Source organism: Amblyomma maculatum, chromosome 5 (genome assembly GCF_055883805.1).
Source record: "Amblyomma maculatum isolate TAMU_Amacu chromosome 5, ASM5588380v1, whole genome shotgun sequence".
Lineage (NCBI taxonomy): Eukaryota > Metazoa > Arthropoda > Arachnida > Ixodida > Ixodidae > Amblyomma > Amblyomma maculatum.
Window position 1 is genome coordinate 63208083 of NC_139348.1, and position 21345 is coordinate 63229427.

At 42.8% G+C, this 21345-nt stretch overlaps 2 protein-coding genes across 3 annotated transcripts; both read right to left on the bottom strand.

The window, feature by feature from the left end:
• Window positions 1-6669: 6669 nt before the first annotated feature.
• LOC146188413 (BEN domain-containing protein 5-like) lies at window positions 6670-15409 on the bottom strand. 2 transcript variants are annotated; one of them, XM_084603762.1, is made up of 5 exons: window positions 14748-15409; window positions 14548-14584; window positions 12652-12722; window positions 7216-7429; window positions 6670-7085 (listed from the first exon to the last, which is right to left on the bottom strand). In XM_084603762.1, exons 3-5 carry the CDS (start codon window positions 12715-12717, stop codon window positions 6955-6957), a joined length of 411 nt encoding a protein of 136 aa, XP_084459888.1. In that variant the 5' UTR covers window positions 12718-12722; window positions 14548-14584; window positions 14748-15409; the 3' UTR covers window positions 6670-6954. The 2 variants fall into 2 exon arrangements, with proteins under 2 accessions (XP_084459888.1, XP_084459886.1); XM_084603760.1 differs by having other exon boundaries at window positions 12652-15409.
• Window positions 15410-15718: 309 nt separating this feature from the next.
• On the bottom strand, window positions 15719-21006 carry LOC146188414 (uncharacterized). The gene is made up of 5 exons (XM_084603763.1): window positions 19640-21006; window positions 18310-18398; window positions 17647-17757; window positions 17214-17409; window positions 15719-16161 (listed from the first exon to the last, which is right to left on the bottom strand). The coding sequence occupies exons 3-5, from the start codon at window positions 17692-17694 to the stop codon at window positions 16043-16045; spliced, it is 363 nt and encodes a 120-aa protein (XP_084459889.1). The 5' UTR covers window positions 17695-17757; window positions 18310-18398; window positions 19640-21006; the 3' UTR covers window positions 15719-16042.
• Window positions 21007-21345: the final 339 nt, after the last annotated feature.

The window sequence follows — 21345 nt, forward strand, 5'->3', positions numbered from 1 at the left end:
GAGCGGCGCGCGATTTCGTTTCTTTAGAATGCTGTGCTTGTCATGGAGGGCGCTGTGCACTGCAAAACTCGCTAAACGCTGATTTTGGGCTGGCATAATGAAGCTGCGCTCTTCATTAGAATGCCTTTCATGTGGATTCCAGTACACAGCTCCCGTAGATGAAGTGATCCGAAAAGTTAGCCCAGTCAGACAGGGCATGATGGAAACCTGAGTTTGGTCCTTCTCGCGATTCTTAGTCTGCGATGATGACAATTTGTTGAGCTAGATAGAAATAAAAACGACAACATATTTTCCGCTCTATCTAATGCGGCTATTCGTGTCTATGTAATGAGGCGAATCCGTTAATGTCGCATTTGACGCCTCTTGTTAACGCACAGAAGGGCATAATGGTTTTCGCGATTACAACGACAAACTGAATACCGAAAATCTGAGCAGAGATTTACAAGTGCTTCAAAAAATATTTGGAAATACCGAATGAGTGATGCAAATGTCCTCTAGCACAGATCCTCCAAAAAAGCCTTCCTATTGCGAAGAATGCCTACGAAGACGTTTTTCTTCCACTTGCATAGACATTTCCTCCTGATTAGGTTTCACCTTTTTGAGGCCAAGGAGTTCAATAAAGACGGGAGTCTCAGGTTTACTAGCCTGATTTTGTGTCGCACATGAAGGTTCTATTCCAGCAACTTATTTATCAAGTCACTTATACACCACTCTGCCAGAGGCCACTAAACTACCAATCAAGTTGCTAGGTGATAGACAGTAACGTAAAAGTAGTTCTCAGTCCAAATCAAATGCCGCTGTGCAGATTTCATTGCACTTCTAGGACACATTGCTGTTAGGTTAGCCGCATGATGTACCCTCGTAAAATTAAAAGAAAAATACGGCCGCACTTATTGAGAAAATGGGCGACATATGTTTAAGGTGTGCGAATTACATTTTTATGCAGTTCACTCATTAAACGAATAAATTGGCAGCAGGCTAACGCATAAATGTAATTACCAACGCAGAAAACACTACGCGCTTTTTTACGTTAATACATAGCGGGGAAGAAGGCATTAAGCAAGAGGGGCACATGAAACAGTTCGAAGAATTGTAATTTTCTCTTCTTCAGCTTGTCCTAGCGTGACAGCAAATCCGGTAGTGTTTACAACAGACGGCTAAGAACCGCTGGAAAAGCGCATCGAGTTTTATAAATCAATTCCTCCCCATTCTTCCTTGACAATTCAAACGAGTAGAAAAACGTGCATTTGTCCATTTGTTGCAACTACGGGAGTGCTGTACCGATATTAAACGCGAAGGCATTCTAACGAAGAGCGCAGCTTCACAGTGGGATCAAAAGAGCATTGAGCGATGCTATCCGGGGCGCCCTTCCTCAGTAGCGCAGCGTTCTGAAGGCGCAAAATCAGACACCGCACATGATACTCGCTTACGTTTTATTAAACAAAGAATGAGAGTGAGGGAGCCTGCTGACGTCAGTAAGATTACGCTCGCCGCCGGAGAGCAGCGGCCAGTGACGGCGATGGTAGCGCCGCAGCTCGGCCCCATGCCTGCTCCGCCGGCCGGCTGGGCTGCTCGGTTACTTTTGGAAAAGACGGTACCTTTTTTGTAAAAATGGTTTATTCTGAAAACTTACTGCACAGTAGATTCTCCTTCAGTTCAGTTCAGTCGTTCAGTCCTGTCCGACTCTTCGTGACCCTATGGAACATTTCACGACACGCTTTCCGGTCTCTCACTACCTTCCTAACATCACATAACTTCATCTGCAGCGCCTCGAGGATGCCATCTAGCCATTGCGTTCACTGCCTACCCCTTCTCCGGCGACCTTCAGCCTTTTCCAACGTCAAATATTTCTCCAGCGGCTCCTCTCTTCTCATCTGATGACCAAAGTACCTAAGCTTTAACTTTAGAATTTGACCCTCCAATGAGCAGTGAAAGTTTATGGTCGACAATATCGACTAATTTGATCTAGCAGTCCAAGGAACTCTCAAGAGTCTCCGCCAGCACCACAATTCAAACGCGTCAATTCTTCGGCGGTAAGCCTTCTTCACAGTCCAACTCTCGCATCCATACATCACAACTGGAAAGACCATAGCACGAGTTATACGGATCTTGGTTGGCAGACTAATGTCTCTGCTCTTTACTAGGCGGTCAAGGCTAACCATGGCTCTCTTTCCCAGAAGCAGGCATCTCCTAATTTCATAGCTGCAGTCTCCTTCCGGGGTAATCTTGGAGCCCAAGAAGAGAAAATCTGTCACAACTTCCACTTCTTGTCCGTTGATGCTCCAGAACTTGATAGGGCAAGACGCCATCATCTTTGGCTTTTTTATCTTCAGTTTAAGCCCAAACTTCTCACTCTCTTCTTGTACACGCATTAGAATTCTCTTGAGTTGCACTTCACTTTCTGCCATTAAAGTGGTATCATCCGCATATCTAAGGTTGTTGACACGTTTCCCAGCAATCTTCACTCCAGCTGAAGACTCGTCCAGACCGGCCTTCCTCATGATGCACTCTGCATATAGGTTAAATAGGCAGGACGACAGTATGCAGCCTTGCATCACTCCTTTCTCAATAGGAAACCAATCAGTAAGACCATGCCCAGTTCTGACTATGGCCTCTTGCCCTTCATACAGGTTCCTGAGCAGACAAATGAAATCAATTGCAACTCCCATCTCTTAGGGAGCTTGCTACAATCTGCTGTGATCTACGCAGACAAACGCTTCCGCATAATCAATAAAGCAGAAGTAGATGGGTTTTTGAAACTCTCATGCTTTTTTCATGATTTGGAAACTATTGGGAAATGCAATTGTGATCTGTAATCTTATGATAAGGAACACAAAACAAATGCAAACCTTAAAACTATGTGACAGATGTGTTTATATCATGTTGTGACAGTAATATGGTCAAAATGTAGGCTGCTCTTACAGATGAGGCGCAGATGAATCTTTTGCACTGCAGCCAGGATGGCTTGTGCTGTTGGCTCTTGCCTTGCTTCCACTGCAAGTAGCAGTATGCTGTTGCAAGCACAGTTTCCTTCCCACAAAATCCTCATGCTGCTAAAGGTCCCTCTGATCACTTGTTGATAACCTGTCATGCTGTGGTTGTTGCAAGGCATCACCTAAGGAATGTGGCCCACAAAATTTCCTGTGATGGCCTAATGGAAGAGCTGCCATAATGAAGCAATTTCGACACAATGGTCAGTCCTGATATTGAATACGTATATTATTTTCATACGGAAGAAGCCAACAACTGCTGAAACAAAAGATAGAATTAGAAAATTCCTTTCTTTGTGGTATATCACTTGGTAATTACCGGTATTCTACTGTGATGTGTATTTGTACAGCCACTGCAGAAATTAGAAGACCACTGTGTTAAACAAGCAGAGGTTTTGATTCGAATCCCACTTGAATTAGCGGTTCTCTTTTCTATTGCTCTCTGGTAAAATATCTCACATAAATGAAATTATTTTCCTACTAATTTCCCACCAATTTACATCATAAAATAATGGTCTTCTATACATCTGGTCAAACACTGTCAGCTTCTTTCATATGTATATTTTAACAAGCGCTTCATTTCCATATCCTTGTCTGCTCTACATTGTTCGCAGGCTTCCGTACATGTGACAGATCTTCGGATATATATTTCATGAATGCTGAAAAAGGTTGCAGAATGCCAAGGTAAACGTGAATTGAGTGAGCATAGCTTTTTTGTAGGCTGTGCAAGCTGGCTCTTACCAAACTAAAATTTGCCAAATGTACCTTGTTGGAGTGCAGCTGATAGCGACAGTGTAGACAACTGTACTCGGGGCACTGACTGCTCAGCATCTTCCACGACAGGGGTAGCTAGTTCACTGCACTCTGTTTCAAAATAACTGCTGAATTCACTTGCTGCATTCATGAGAATTGCTCATAGTATTCATGCCAGTTACACACACATTTATAGTGTTGATATTATTTATACAATTCGCCCTTGCACAAAAACAACTCATTCGAGAATGCTAGGGGAACTTCCGTTCAAATCTGTTCAAACAATTTAACTAAAACATGGTTTACTCATTGTGACACAGAAGCGAATTTTTAGATGGTATGTTCATGGCGCATTTTAAATCCAGCTGTTAGATTCGCAGTAGCCCTACCTGGAAGCACATAGCACTGAAGCTGTGACTCGGCTTACGTTTGAATTAAGGGCTGCTGCATATGTGATCTGGTAGTGGCCGGTGGTGTTGGTGGTGGTGGCAGCCTGAAAACTGTTTCACATAGAGTGTTTATCAGAAGCCCTAATGAGTAAAACGGAGAATTTAAGAAAAGTAAACAATGTTTTTAAATTGATGAGCAGAAGAGCAAAAATAACACAGGCAAGATGAGAACATTGGCAGGAGTGTATATTATCTCTTGAATCTTGTGTTTAAAACGAAGACACTGGAAAGGTCTTGTCGATTTTATGATGATCTCTGTTCATCTTCTGAGCTAGAAAGCAAGCGTAGCTTGCGCAGTTTCTGAGACTTCCTTTGACAGTCAGCGTCCGACTTCAGGTTTGAAGTTTCTTCCGCGTCGATCAACTAGTCTAATACCTCCTTAAGGGTATCTAAATGGACGTAGTGCAAATGTCAGTCACTGGTATTTTATTACGAATAAGCATTACCTTTTGCGGCAACGATCCTAATCTCACGAAGGCTCCAGCTGTTAACAGGCTTCTTTGAGGTCATCGTCTTGGTGGCTGCCAGCTTTGTTTTAACCGGAGGCCAAAACGCATATGTCGAGCTGGCATCTTCTACAATCCATATGAATGGAACTACATACGTGCTTTTATCTTCGAAAAATGTTACCTAAAAGATACCTAGAAAGCTAGCCGTTTCCCAAATGTCAAGACAATACATTTGCAAGCTATGTCAGAAGAAACACAAGACAACAGCTGCTGATGAAGCTTATTAGCAGAAAATGTAGAAACAGCGCTTAAATTGCATGGATGGTTGAACAGACATTCAGTTTGCTCAAGCTCTTGGCCTATAACAATAAGCTCAGTTTTGTATTGCAGAAAGTTGCTGCTACCTATTATACGACCATTTTTCAAAAGTACAAATCTGTTAGGCCATGCTGTAGTTATTTCAGTATTAGGAAAGCTTGCTTTATGGAGCTGTGCTTGGCAAAGAATTTCACAAGTTGGGCCGTCAGTATGATGAGATGATGGCATTATTTGGCAGGTTCTGCTTCTGAGAGCGACTGGCAATTGTGTAGGGACTATGGATATCCTCGACACAGGCTTTCTACCTGTTCGCACAAGTCGTTTCACCTTTTGTAGGAAATTTTCAAAACGGCAGGCACTATATCTGTCCAGTGCACCAAAATGTAAGCTATCGGTAGGCAGGTGCCCTAGGTTGTGGATACTATACGCAGGACATTCATCTCCATACAGTGATATTTCACAGTCTACAAAATACTGCATAGGCTGTACAGCATATTGAAGATGTCCGCGTTGAGAAGTAAACGCGAGGAGAGCCACAGTTACATGAAGGGTCAGAAAGTGCTCATAGAGATCTTTAAGAGAATGTTTTTCAGAACAACTGGGCCAGCATATAGAAAAAGAAACGAAACTCTGTAGCCTTTTACATGTTAACTTCATTTTCTGGGAAGGTTTTTAGGATTTCGCCCCAGGGTGCATGAAGAAGAGCAGATAGCCTACCCACACGAGTTTAATTAAGCCTTACACATAGGTCTCTTTTTAGCCATATTAGCAGCAGCCTCCTTGTGACGCCTAAACACACAAGATGTATATAATCCAGCGGAGAAGCTGTCACCATGCCCACTTGAAGTGATACGAAAGGACAGTGGCCTTTGTGATTGTCTTCATCTTCTTGCTCTGTAAAGCCTGAATCAGTATGAAGCGATGCCCGAATGTTTGGAAACGTCATACACCCACGAAAAACGCCCTCTGACTTACATTTCTCACACCGCCACCTAGCATTGCGAGCTTTAGATGCCTTAAAAATGCTCTGGCAGGGGCATCACATATAAACGCTCTCAGTGACACATTGTAATGTTTGCTGCTGTTTGATATTTCATTGCTCAGGACGTCAGACAGTTCGTCCACGAACGATTGGACAAACTCATTCAGCAAAGGTTTAGTGGCTCCCAAAAATGCTCAATCGAAGAAATGCTATCTCATCCCTGCGATGCAGTGGATGATGCATCTCGACTAGAATGCACCAAAATTCCTTTCCCTGCACTACTTATGAACAGTGGAAGGCTATCTATGTTGAAGCTGGTTTGGAAAGCATTACCTGGCAGTGCCTGCATCCTGTCAAGAAGAGCGGAGATGCTCGTTTTCAAGCCGAAATAAAAGTGCTGCCCATTGCTGAAATGATCTATGTCTACAACGGACGGCGTAGCAAGAAGTGCCCGTGCTGTGCCCGGCAATTTCGGCAGTCTATATTTTAGGATTTGGAGCAAGCTGTCTATGCTTGCATGTGTTATTTTGTTCTCTACAGACCACCTCCTCAGAGCAGAGACAACATCCTCAACTAGACTATCAACGTCGACAGCTACCTGGTCATCATCAGATCAGGACAATCTCCCTATTGAAAAATGCAGTGCCACTGGGAGACACTGGGCCAGTATCATACCCGATTATCGGACCAGTGTGGCACTGTATACTGGGATATTGGACACTGGCTGACACTGCGTACTGGTACACTGGTCACTGGCCAACACTGGACACTGGCCAACACTGGACACTGGCCAACACTGGACACTGGCCAACACTGTGCACTGGCACACTGCGCGGGCGCACTGGGTGGCACTGTGCTCGCACAGCGGCACACTGGCAGCAGCTTGCCAGCATACTAGACCACACGCGATACTAGTGTGGAGGACAGGGTACACCCTGCAGAAAAGAAGCAGGTGATGCCCTGTCCCAATGAACTGCAACAAACAGCTTTGCACAATTTATGCAGCTTTATTTTCACACTTCCTTGTGAAGGCCGACACGACCAACTTCTGCAAATATATCCCTAACGGCCTTTCGGCCCGCAGCCATCCTTTTGGCAGCTGGCACGTCGCTCGCATTTTCGCTGATGACCTTTTGTATTACATCTAAAAGAGGAAGATATATGTAAGCAATGCAAGAAAAATGGTGTTTAAGGTCAGGTTCAAAATTAGGCTGTTGATCTGCCACGACTAATTTTCAAGGATTTATTTCAGCAACAATCATAATAAAGCTTACTCATGACTGCCGTCACTTTCTCGGGTGTTGCTGGCATCTTCGAAACACTGCCTGCGAACCGCCTGCACGGTTGGCCCGCGAGGCTCCTCTCCCTCAATTGTTCGGGGGTCCAGAAAAAACGCACCATCTCGCGTCCCACTTTTGCTTCATTTTTTGTACTGGTTATGAAATGAAGTTTCCCCTCGTCGATATAGAGGTCAGACCCTAAGTGAACCTGCAAACACAAAATTGGCACGCATATGTAACTTGTAAATACAGAGGATGGCAGAAAGAGGCCCAGTCATCCACAAAAAAAAAAAAAAAAACACTAAGATGCTTTCAAAAGGTACTTTAGTAGTGTTTTATGGGGTTTAACGTCACAAAGCGACTCAAGGGCTCCAGAAATTTATACCACCTCGTGTTCTTTTACATTCATGGGTATCGCAGAGCACCTGGGCGCCTTGCTTTTTTTCCCCTCCAAAAAGTGTCCACTGCAGCCGGAATTCGATCCTGCATCTTTGGGCTCAGCAGTCGAGCACCCTAACCACCGAGTCACTGCAACGGGGCTACTTGAGCATTCAATGCCATTATTCTTCCAAAATACTTTCTTTAAGCGCTAACTGCATGAATGGACAATTCGCAGTGGCATGCCGTGCGACAATATAGCGCGGGGGCCGCGAAAATAATGCCACTTGTTGCTGTCACTCAGGTTAGGGTTTTTAGAAAATTTTGCGTGTCACCCAGAAGCAGCTCACGGCAGCCAATCGCAGAAGGCTTTGGGGTAATCAACTTCCATTCTGACTTTCTTTTGCAAGTGAAGTTTGTTTTCCTATAATCCGGAAACCTGCCGATGATCACTTCATGTAATCTATACATATACGAGCGTTATAGTCAGAAGATAAACATGCCGTGACATTATTGCTGCACAGCATCTCAGCACGCTGACACATCTAATCTATACATATACGAGCGCTATAGTCAGAAGATAAACATGCCGTGACATTATTGCTGCACAGCATCTCGGCACGCTGACAATAAATGACTTGTGGATGCAACAGCCAAATGGAGGGACGTGCCACCAACACTTTTTTTTTTTCAAATCTTTGGCAGCAAAAATGAAGGGCAGGTTTATTATGTAAGTGGGCCGATTACGCAAGAAATACAGTATAATTTTTCATTATCGCAAACGGCGTCTGCAGCCGGTTTTTGTATATCGAACTATTTCGCTATCCGCTTAGAGTTCAATATATCTGGGTTCGACTGTATCCATATTTGGAGGAGCTTCAAAAAAAAAAAAAAAAACACACGCACTTTGCAGCACGAATTAAATTTTGGAGCGGTTAAGCAAGAAGGGAACCTTGCTCTCAGCACAATAATTCGAGGTGTGAATATCAGACCGTATGAATGTGATCCAAAAGAAATTTATAAAGGGCCACCGATCACCGGTGCTTAGTATGTTTTCTCTAGGCATTTGGCACGTATCTGTTTTTGTAAATAAGCGTTTGGTATTGTAATGCATGCTATCACACTGAAATGAAAAAGCAAGTGAGCCACGAAACCGAGGAGATTAATTTTTCGAACTTCATGGATTGAATAAAAATGAAAAAGTTTCATTTTTTTGTGCATCTAGTGTGGTTTGACAATCTTGATCACAGGATCTTATCTTGTTTCCAATTGGCTCACAAAACAATGTTTTATTGTCTATGAAATCCACAGCTTGTGTCATGCGAGGGCAGCTCCAGAAAAGTCCAATTGGAAGGCTGTGCCCAAAAGCGATCGCAGTGCGAAAAACAAAACAAAAAACAATGTTGATTTGAAAGTAAACACAGAAAAAAATACAAAACAAAAAGAAAAACAGCGACCAAATGGCAAGCAGATAAGCAAGTATGTTATAAGCAATAAAACCGACAAGCGAGCGTGTCTTCGACCTGTTACTGACTCTAGAGGCTGGCGATGACTCTGAGGATTTGACTGGATATATTTATTAAGGGAAGGAGGGTAATGACTCGGGATACTAGGCTATATACTTGATGCACAGAGTAGACCGCAGAAAAGGCTAACAGGCACAGAGTTCAAAGCCAATTGAGAGCACTAATTATGAAATTCAGGACAAAATGTAGATTTCACTTTGAAGGCAAACAGCCACCTGTCATAAGGGCGATTCAGGCTTTCATGCATTTACATCACTGCGAGAGTTGAGCAGCTGAAATAAATCTGGTTGTTCCAAGTGAGAAGATTCATGCTTTCATTTAAGCAAAGTCAAATCTCTCTACTACAAACACCACATTAACAAATTTTTCGACCCAGTAGATTCCCAATGTTTACAATGTAAAAATATCTCAAAGCTGGGAATTTCAAGACAGCTCTAATTCCTTAGTGTTCGTACCCTCTCCCCCGTAATTTAACTAGGGAGGAGGAGGTATCTGTGCGCCGGATTCGGGCAGGAGCAGCTCTGACCCCTTCCCTGCATCATTGGTGGCATGACGAACACTTACAAGTGACTGAAAAATGCCCTCATTGTGGTGCTTCACTGGAACTGTGCAATGTGAAGCATCTATTGTGGGCGTGCCTAACTACGGCATCCGTGAAACAGTGCTAACTATGGAAAGTAGGCCTGCGGTGGGACCATGAATGCGATTGCCGGAAGTGGACGCTGAACAATCAGTTTATCAGCAACCTATGTGATTATTTAAAGAAGACCTGTTTGCACTTTTTCTTCTAGCTTCCTCCTACTCCCCGCTCCCTTTTCACTATGCCTGATGGCAAACTCCTCAAAAAAAAAAAAAGTGCGCATCCAATAAGGAGTTGCGCAAAGTGGAAGATAGAGGTGTTTTTATTCAGCTGCATGCTGCATGTGGCAGAAGGAAATAACTGATTTCTTCAAATAAAGCAGCTTTGAGTTTAATTCAACATTTTCATTTTAGGTTCTGCTTGTCTGCCCACGCGTCTACTGTCAAGGTACTAACTACGTCAAGGTACTAGTGCCCTCAAAATAAAACTGAGCACACGAACAAAGAAGATTTCAGTTTTGTAGCGCGCATTACAAACTGATGCGCATGTGTATAGCTTGCGTACGTGTGGGACATCCAGGCGTTCACCTTGACACTCCTAGTATTCGCCTCATCAACAGCCTGGACGAAGAACCATTTTCCACAATTCTGTGCTCAGTCTAATTTTGAGGGCACTAGTACATCATTTTTGACCACTCATCAGGTTTGTACATCATCAGGTTTGACAACTGGCTTAGTTATAATCAACAGTTTTTCATTATATGGCAATTCAAAATAATGAACAACTTAGCAGCCCAGCATGATTCGTGATATCGAAGTTCGACTGTATGAAAATCCAGTGTCCATTAGAATTGAAGACATTCCAGTTTTTTTTCTCATCATGATACATGGATGCATATTACAACTGAGTAAGCAGGATACTTCTACATAGCTTCCTGCACGAATGCACTAATAGCCATGTAGCTGTCAAGATATATGAAGTCAGTGAAGTAAAACTTGTTGCTTGGCTAGTCGGTTCATGATCGTACGGGAGAGATGTAAGTGCAAAGAAGATGAGCACAAGGGAGGAGGAGACAGGACAACGCGCTACTGGCAACTGACTCTTTTATTGCAATCTGCACGCAATATATAGGGACATTGTCACACCATCTATCAATTCCGTACACATCAGAAGGCAATATAATTATCTAACAATAAATTCCACGTTTAACATAGGGTTACCTAAAACTAATAAAAACACCAATCACTCTTTAAAAACAAAATGACGGGCTATAAAGGGCCAAAGTAACATAAAACAAACAATAAAATACATATTTAACATAGGGTGAACTAAAATCGATAAAAACACTCATAGCTTTAAGAACAAAATGACACGCGGTGTAAAGGGCCAAAGTAACATGTTGGAATGAATAAGAAGCGAGGGAACTTAAAGGCATAAAAACCAACCCCGAAACACCGAAAAAATCATGTAACATCCTAAACCTTCTTGAATGTTTGAAGCACTAAGCACCTTGTGCCACCGCAAAACAGGCAAAGAGAACTTCTATTGTGATTAGGACCCAGTGATATGTTGAGAAGTGACGACCAGATAGAAAGCACGCGAAAACAAAATCCATAAGCACATGTAACCGCGTAAGCATTCACCAACGGTTTCGTCTTCTGAATACATATAGCAGCACAACTCATACTCTTGTTTTTTGTTCAGCCAAATTTTTCCAAAAACTTTCCTCACTCGGCATTGCTTACACAATTTTGGCCCTTTTTTTTCTAATCCAAAAAGCTTCCCTCAGTTCACGGTCAACAGGTTCGCGGTTTCGGTCTAAAACCACCGTCCTTTCTAGAATGGGCTTGCACTGGCGGAGGTCACAGTTTTTGCAGTGCTATTGAGCACTGGAATGGGGTCTAATCTGCCGCTGCAGCGCAAAAACTGTGATCTCCGCCAAACCAAACCAATTCTAGAAAGGACGGCGGTTTTGGACCGAAGCCGCGAACCTGTTGTCTGTGAACTAAAGGAAGCTTTTTGGATTAGAAAAAAGGGCCAAAATTGTGTAAGCGATGCCGAGTGATTGAAAAAATTTGGCTGAACAAAAAACAAGAGCATGAGTTGTGCTGCTATATACTGTGTGTATTCAGAAGACGAAACCGTTGGTGAATGCTTACGCTGTTACATGTGCTTGGTATGGTTTTATGTTTTCACATGCTTTTTATCTGGTCGTCACTTCTCATAATATCACTGGGTCCCAATCACAATAGAAGTTTTCTATGCCTGTTTTGCGGTGGCACAAGGTGCTTAGTGCTTAAAACATTCAAGAACGTTTAGGATGTTGCACTATTTTTCGAGGTTTCGGGGTTGGTTTTATGCCTTTAAGTTCCGCTCTCTGCTTATTCATTCCAACATGTTATTTTAGCCCTTTACACCGCGTGTCATTTTGTTCTTAAAGTTATCGGTGTTTTTATCATTTTTAGTTCACCCTATGTTAAATATGTATTTTATTGTTTGTTTATTTTGTTACTTTGGCCCTTTATAGCACGTCATTTTGTTTTTAAAAAGTGATCGGTGTTTTTATCGGTTTCAGGTAACCCTATGTTAAACATGGAATTTGTTAGATAACTACATTGCCTTCTGACATTTCCGGAGCTGATAGGTGGTGTGACGATGTCCCTATATATTGTGTGCGGAAGAATTAGTTGCCAGTAGTGTGTTGTCCTGTCTCCTCCTCCCTTGTGCTCATCTCCTTTGCGCTTACATCTCCCTCGTATGATATATGAAGTCTGTGCTAGCACTACACGGCATTAAAGTGCAGCTTTAGTTTTGCAGGCCATGTAACTGCATTAAGTAAGATAAATAAAACAGGTCACACCATTCAACATTAGCATGTTAAGAAATACTGCTCTTTAACTAATAAAAGTCACAGCCTTTTAGCTTTGTTAGGGGCTTACGGCTTACGTTTCTCCCGACGACTTCAAACAGCTGAACACGGGAAACCTCTGCCCGACTTTCCTCATGGGCCATGTTGACTGAAAGGGAAGGTGAGAAACAGAGGTCCAAAATGAGATAACTTGTTTGGACTCCATTAGCAAGTGGTGCACAGAATATCTTTTGCGCTGACAAGAACATGCATGGTTGGTTGGTTTGTGGGGTTTAACGTCCCAAAGAACTTAGGCTATGAGAGACGCCGTAGTGGAGGACTCCGGAAATTTCGACCACCTGGGGTTCTTTAACGTGCACTGACAACGCACAGCACACGGGCGCCTTGCTTTTCGCCTCCATCGAAAAGCTGCCGCCGAGGCCGGGATTCGATCCCGCGTCCTTGGGAACAGTAGTCGAGCGCCGTAACCACTGCGCCACCCCGGCGGGGTAAGAACATGCATGGCACCTGCTTCTAACAAGTAGCCAAGTATGTACTAAAGAAGACAAACAGGCGACAAGCGATATTTAAGCTCAAAAAGCATTATGAGGAGTAAGTAATGAGCAGTTATAATGCAACACTAGTAGCAGGTCTGGAAATATTACAGCCCTTGGTTAGGACCATGGCAAATATTCCAGTAGATTAACTAATTTGCAAGCAAACAATGGTATTTCAAAAACTGATTTGCTGATTTGTAGCCTAAAGCAACACATTGGCTATGAAACACAGGAGTGAAACGCTCTGGCTTAAGACATTTAAAAAAGAAATAGTGACAATTCTAATGAAAAGTGTCTCTATTTTTCTTGCACAATTCACCTACCACTCTCGAGTAATTGTGATGTTTTCGTATAAATGTCGTCCTATGCAATTTGAGCCAAGGCTTTAACTGCCAGGCACTTCATATGAGATTGGAACCAGATAAATAATGTTGGTACTAAACTTGAGTTACTCTATTTTCTGTTTTCCTCTTGACTGACCGTGTATATTTATCAACCTTTAAAATAATATTGGCTGCAGACACCAAGTGTGATATGCAAGCTGCAGCATACTCAGGAACATCTACATAAATTATATATCTATCACACATGGTGTTTTTATCATGTTCTGAAGAAAGCCCACAAATTATGAAAGAAATGCCATGTGAAGAGGAACTTCTGCACCCCTATTGTGCTGCTCTCAAACGTGCAATGGATGGAACAGTCAAATGGAGTATTACAGGCCCCTGGAAAAAGAGAGCATTGTGCTAAGAGTCCTTTACTCATATTTCCTTGTATATGCTTTCATGCATTTCATTTCTCATTAATGTTTCTTCACTCAAACTTGCTGAAAAACTGCTGAGGAACTTGACTTGCTCTTCGCTGAGTCACCGTTATTTTCATTTTTACGCTCTTTCTGTGACAGCCACTGCAATGCCTTCCCCTCGTCTCCACTGCATGGGCCTGGGCCCAGACTTTTTGCTCTAATACGCAGAATGAAATGTGAACAAATGTTTTATCTTGTTGCCCATTTTATTTTCGCTGGTCCGCTTTGAATTTCATTGCAGTCCATGTTGAAATATGCTAAGTTAATCGTTACTCCTTCATTCTATACGCCAAGCATACTTTTTTTCATTGAAAACAAAACAGGAAAGCCCAAGTGATCCAACGTCAAAACGTTCTGCTTTTTGCTCATAGTAAACGTGTACTCAGATTTACGTCACCTTTTATCACATGCTTGTCGCATCTTTCGCAGTAGATTAATGCGGTTACTTCTGTTTTGCATTTCGCACGATGGCAATGCACCATGCAAAGTATGATGTTCGCTTCAAAAGGAAAGCTATTCTGATACAGAAGAAATCGGAAATCCTACGGCAGCTCAATGGCATCTTTCAGTTTTGAAAATAACATAGATCTGTGATTATTCAATTAAAAAAGGCAGGAAATATGAAGACTTACCGCTGTTCTCTGTATTGCCTGCAGCAGGGGTTGAGACCTCTATGTCAAAGAAGAGATATCTGGGCGAGTTGGTATGGTGACATGATAGAAAAACAGCGCAAAAGACGTGCGTCAATAAACTTCAGTTGTGAGTTCAGCGCTCGTCCTGTCCGTTCTTCTCCTCCGTGCACGTCTTTTGCGCTGTTTTTCTATCATGTCACCTCTATGTCATTTGCACTTGCATCTATACATTAGGAAAATACAAAACTGTTAAGTGCTTGCATTAAAAAATTAAGACCATTGCAAATGGTTCTTGTCAGTTTTGTTGAGGCCATTCAATAATTTGAAAATCGAATAATTAACTTGTTCCCGGTCCCATCACATTCGAATTACTAGCTATAACTGTATTTCCAATTAAAACCTCTAAATGCCTGTATCAAACATCCAGAGACAGACTATGATACTGCGTATTTGGATAGCATTTTCTCACATCTCCAGTGATTGATTACGGGCACAGTGCAAAAGAGAAATGAGTATTAAAGCAGGAAATCCTGAGAAATCAAGCAACAGAAGAGGAAGAAACTTGCCTGCAAAAGGGGCTTCCGGAACAAGCAACTCAGCAATGACACCGTCCCTGTTAGTAACTGGCTCTGCTGCCTCACGGGCTATTTCTGCACAAATAAGACAGTACTAGATGAACAACTCAATTAAAACAAATCACAAGCTGCTTTATACAGCACTCAAAGGAAATATGTAATCCTTATATCTCTAGGAGTAGGTTGATTTGGGCTGGTTAATTCATAGCCATAATTGAAACAGAAAAACAGTGCAAATGGGACAAGAACAAGAAAGAATGTAAACCAACAGGACTGGAAAAGGACTGGTATTTTGCTCTTATCTAATTGATGATCATATACAAGTTAAGCAATCCCAATACTTCTTTTTTTTTTTTGCTACAGTTGTCGATCCATCTACCTATGAGTCATCAGTAAAAGCATGCGGTGAGCCCCAGTCATGACACTACTTTTTTGCACCGTGAGCTTGAAAAGACGTTTCCACTGTCATGCATTCTAACAACTGTGGCAGTGGACAGCACCCACCCGAAACGCGGCATGATAAAGCGAACATGCTGAAAACGAGGCTTGCACAACCAGACAAGCACTGGCACTCAACCAAGTTGCTCCCACCTCCCCCTCCTTCCCTCAAGAGCTAATGACAAAAGGTAAAGTACACAGTGTTATCTGGTGGTGCTACGCAGCGCCTTTGCACACTGCGAAGTAATGCACTGTGGAATGCAACAGCACAAAACAAAACTGCATTAGAGACCAACGCTTTCTACATTTCTTTTCTAGTTCTCAGCAAAAAAACTGGGGGTGGGTTCATAATGCGAGGGGTTCATTATGCGAGTAAATATTGTAAATTTGCCATTGCAAATGGTTCTTGTCAGTTTTGTCGAGGCCATTCAATATTCCTGGTTTACCCGGTTGCTAGGCACCCTGATTTAAGTAGCAAATCCTCAGAAATCAGAAAGCAGAAGGGGAAGGAACATGCCTGCAAAAGGGGCCTCCAAAACAAGCAACTCGGCAATGACACCGTCCCTGTTTGCGGCTGGCTCTGCTGCCTCACGGGCTATTTCTGCACAAATAAGACAGTACTAGATGAAGCACAAGAACGACTCAATGAAAACAAATCACAAGCTGCTTTATACAGCACTCAGAGGAAATATATAATTCTTATATCTCTAGGAGTAGGTTGATTTGGGCTAGTTAATTCGTAGCCATATTTGAAACAGAAAAACAGTGCAAATGGGACAAGGACAAGAAAGAATGTAAACCAACAGGACTGGAAAAGGACTTGTATTTTGCTCTTATCCAATTGGTAATCATATACAAGTTAAGCAATCTGAATACTTCTTTTCGTTTTTGCTACAGTCGTCGATCCATCTACCCATGAGTCATCAGTAAAAGCACGCGGTGAGCCAGTCATGGCACCACCTTTTTGCACCGTGCGCTTGAAAAGGAGTGACTGGTGTACGCAGTGTTTTTTCTACCAGATTACACAACCTGCCTCTTCAGAGTGCCATGTTAAAAAGCACATATGCAAATGGTCATGACTGTTACTAAAATGAATAGCCTGTGGATAAGCACATCACAATCTTTGCAGACATCCCTACTTTTACACAGTGCTTTTGCACTTGCAGTCTCGAAGTTGATATTTTTCGGTTATAGAATATAAGGGACAACAGAAAACATAAAACAGGTATGTTTGTTCGAGGCTAGTCATCAATTAGCCCTGTTGTACGAGCTAACCAGTGTGTAGCGCATACATGTCAAGGCAAAGGTCCCAGATGGGTGCATTTTGATATGACATCGCTAAACGCGCACTTCTCCACTTGAAATAATAGAGCTAAGAAAAGCAAACATATGTGCTAACTTGAGTATTCAACCAAGCAGCCACAATGAGTCCTGAACACATTCAGTGAAATTGCAAAAGCTGAGAACAAAGGATTCGTCACAGCTAAACAAATTACAAGGTGGCAATTAAAAGTAGCCAATCATCTTTACAGGAAGAATTAGCAAAAAGGCTGCAGACTACGATAAACGCACCATATTCATGCAAGTGCTCATGGAAATTAAGACTGGTATGCATTTTCTTTACGAAACAGATCCTCAAGTCTTGACACTCACCAATTTTATCAAGTAAGGCATCACACAGCCTCTTGTTTCGGCTCCTTTCTTCAAGGAGCTCTTTTTCAAGCTCTCCTATCTTGTCGATGTAGCCCCGAACTTCTGCTTCACACACCTTTTGTGGACTTTCAGTTTTAACCTGAATTTCTTTGTCAAGCATGCGACGCATTGGCTCACAGGCACCTTCGTCTTCAAGCTGTGAATGAAGAATTAGGACACGTCATCCACCATAGGTATCGAGACCGTCGCAATGTGGTGCTGCTTTTGAAGGAAAGATATGTAGTGATACCAGCGGTAACTGAATCCATGACATAGATAAGGGTCACAGCAAGCATGTGAAAGGCATAGAGAGAAAGGCATAGACTGTTATTTGTACAAACACTGCCCCTTACTGACTACCATGGAGACAAGACAAATTGTGAACATAACATACCTTCTCAGGAGTGTCCACATTTCTGAACGCCTTGAGAATATTTGCCATTTGAAGGCGACTTGCCTCCCGTTTGCGCTTCTTCCTCTCCTTTTCAGTGAGGCCCTGTGGGGCCTTGGAAGAAAGCAAATCACTCACAGATTAGTGTGCATTTGATTAGATGATGCCACACTTGATAAGCTGCAACATACGTTCTTCTACCACCGTTACAGTCTGTTGTCAGCCAATCTATCTGCCTTCTTTTCAATCAATTTTGCTCAGTAGCAATGCTGGTTATGCCTAAAGTAGCCAGGTTGCAATGACCCTACAGTGCAAAATCGTTAATCAGCAAGCACCTTTATGCATCTCAGGGAAGACACAACTAATTATACTACTATAATAAAATGAATCTCAAGAGATATTGCTCATGCACTTATACCTACTCATTAGACAGTCAAATGCATCTGAATACTGCACATGATGGCTTCATCTCGCAGAACCCTTTAATCATGTCCTGCATCCTCATAATCTGAGTGTTGCATGCATGTGCTGCTGCTTTAAAAAATACACTGTCCTATTGGCCCACATAACAAATAAAACTGCAATTAACAAATGCCCAAACTGTTATGTACTGCCTGAGTACAGTTCTGAGCAAATCTGGTCATATGATGTCAGAAAACTCCTTACCTCACTAGACTTCGTAACTTTGCCAAGTATCAGCCTTGGCACTGCGGCCCTTGAGGCCTTAAAGGAAGTCACCAGGTCTCTGAGATTCTCTGCATGACAACACACAAAAGGGGCATTCACAGGGTGCCCGCATGATCAAGTACCCATAGCAGTTCAACTATCTGGTCAGGGGATGAATAGAATTGAGAATTTTGAAAGCAGGCGTGTGAATTCTGCCCCGTGAAAAATTGCGGAATACTGCTTTTGAATCACTGAAGATTAGTGCGGCAATAGTTAAGGAGATTGCCAAGGCAACTACGGCTTCCTCTCCTAGCCTGCTTAAAAACAGGTGAGCTGGAAGCCGCGATCACCTTCGCTTGCTTGAGAAAATGCGGAGCTCAAAGCCCAACTACAGAAACAAAACCTCGTGATCGCGGAGCACAAACAACACCTTAAAATAACACTCAAAAATTATCTTCCTCCCCAAAGGCATGACTCCCTTGCATGCCCCACCCAGCTAGCAGGTTCTCACAAACACCTGTTCGACTGCTCTTCTTTCCAATGCTTGCCTGAAGTGCAGACCTCACTTAAGAACAATAACGCCTGGTAACAGTGACGACAGCGCCTTGCACTCAGGCGAAGAGACGTTAGGAGACAAAGCGACTTGCAGCGAGAGAGCTCAACTTCAAGAATTGTTTTCTCGCTTTAAAGAAACAGTATCTCGATGAAAATTTCAGAAATGAAAGGCAATATACTGCTCTGCTTAACCTCCTATTGCTTGTACTATTACTTGGTTCATTTGTGAAAGCTAACAGGTGTTCAGCCCCTGTAGTAATTATATATAGCTAACAGCCAACAAAGGGAAGCAAACCGGCTATTTCCGGAACTACTGAAACAGGATTTAAAAAAAATTACAGTTCCACATTTTCTTTCAATTCTTAAAAAAAAAATTCTGCCGTACAAAGCTGCATGATCTGACTCGCATCAAAAGCTAAAATATATGAAAATGTTATTCCGATTTCAAGTCGGGTGTGTAGCGAAAAATCAACTGCATTTAGCAATTCCTGAGCAGTTCTTGGTTTCTCGCCTATCGCTCCTCGTGAATAAATATCTGTTAAACATGACATCGTTCTGCACTACCCGAGCACTTTTGCAAAACGAACGCAGAAATGAGGCAGGCGCATGTGCACTGAGTAAAACCAAAGCTAGAGCGCGGTGCTCCTTCAACTGGCGCAGAAAGCACAGCCAAATCGAGACCTCATGACCGCTGGTATTCTATGCTACAGCTGTAATAAAGCGAAGACACAATGCACCACAGTGCTGCAAACAAAAAGAATAAATGATGCCTCACCGGCGAGTGCTGTCACATTTGCGGGATAGAAGTTCTCGAACTCGCCATCTTCATCTATCCAATAGGCTTGAAATACCTTATGCTTGTCAAAGTCATCACAGCTCGTTGGTTTAAATTTCCGTATCAGGGACACGGCCAAATTGCCCGCTGCTTGTCTTCGATATAATTAACGCACGCAAACATTGTTTTGTCAGCCACGAGAATGAGACCACGCTAGTACACGACTCGCAAACAAAGTGACAAAACATGTGCGCTGTAGCAAAGCTGGGAAGACTAGTAGGCCTTGTAAAGCATAAATTCACTCAAACTACAGGTTGCGTGTGATGGCGCTAGCAGTCAGCCCTGAAAATGGTGAAAGTGCATAAAAGCGCAAGTCCCGTCTATGTCTTGATTTACACTCCACTCTATTTTTTATTTTTATTTGTAGGCGGCCGGGTGGATAGAATTGTGTATTAGCTCTATGATGTGGAGTGATAACATGTCAATTACAAGCCCGTGCACTTTGCTCTTCCTTTCCTTTCGTACGTCCATGATTCATGTCATTCCGAATCACGTACTCGCTTACAAAACACAAACAAGTGAAGGATGTTGGGCTTTCTTTTGTTTCTTGTTATTAATTTTGAGTTATTTAATATTATCCCTTATTTTGGTTCTATCGCGGCAGTATATGTATACTGACATCCATCATCATTTTGAATCTTTTTCTTTGTTTCTTGCCAGTAGCACTTCTATGCTAATGTACCGTGAGCAAAAGTGGAGATACCATGCGAACCGCTGCAATTATTATTTTTTTCTGTATAAAACAATGCACCTGACAAATTACCCTATGCATAACTTAAAAATAACAGCTTCACCGTCACAAAATGCTGCCATGCAGTTTTGTCAAAACGCGTAGTCTCTCCACTTTTGCGCACGGGATTTTTCCACTGGCGTCCCACCTTCATCCCTTCCCTTACGGCGCGGTTCAGGTGTCCACATAGCAAGTGTGACAGATACTGCGCCTTTCCCTTCCTGTGAACCAATTAAAAAGAAATTAAAAAGAAACGGCAGCTGATTGCAAAGCGCATATTGCGGACAGTGGCGTCTCTAGTTCTCCGCTTAATTAATACTGTTGTTTAGCGTCTTTTTTTTTTTGCCCTTTTTTATGTGGGTGTGCGTGTGTCGAGCATGCGCTAAACGAATATTTTCTGGTCAACGTTTTCAAATTGGCCCACATAGAATTAAAAAATTATTAACAGCGGTATTTGTCACACAACTACAGACAGCGCGGTCAGTCCGGCGCCTTGCAATCTGCTGCCGCTTTGTGGCAACGCAACGCTAGCAAGGCGGTATGAGTGCAAACAGTTTACGGAACCGCGGCGCCCTTTCTACTTTGTTTCCACAGCGGCAGCAGCGTAACACCTCAAGTGGGTTTCGAGATACCCATGGGAAACCCCGGCCTGCGCGGGAGCGTGGTGGGAGCGGCCGCCGTCGGCGGCCGCGCCGCCTTATCGCCTCTTTTTGTGTATGTGTAGTTCACTCTCCTTTCCCAAGCGAAGACCGCTGGCAGTAGATCTCTCCGGCAGTCTTTTGTGTTGTTTATATTCGCCGCATCGCCTCTTTTTTGTGTGTTTAGTTCACTCTCCTTTCCCGCAAGCGCAGACCGCTGGCAGTATATCTGTCCACGGCAGTCTTCTGTCTGTCCATTTATCTCCCGTCTTTCTCGC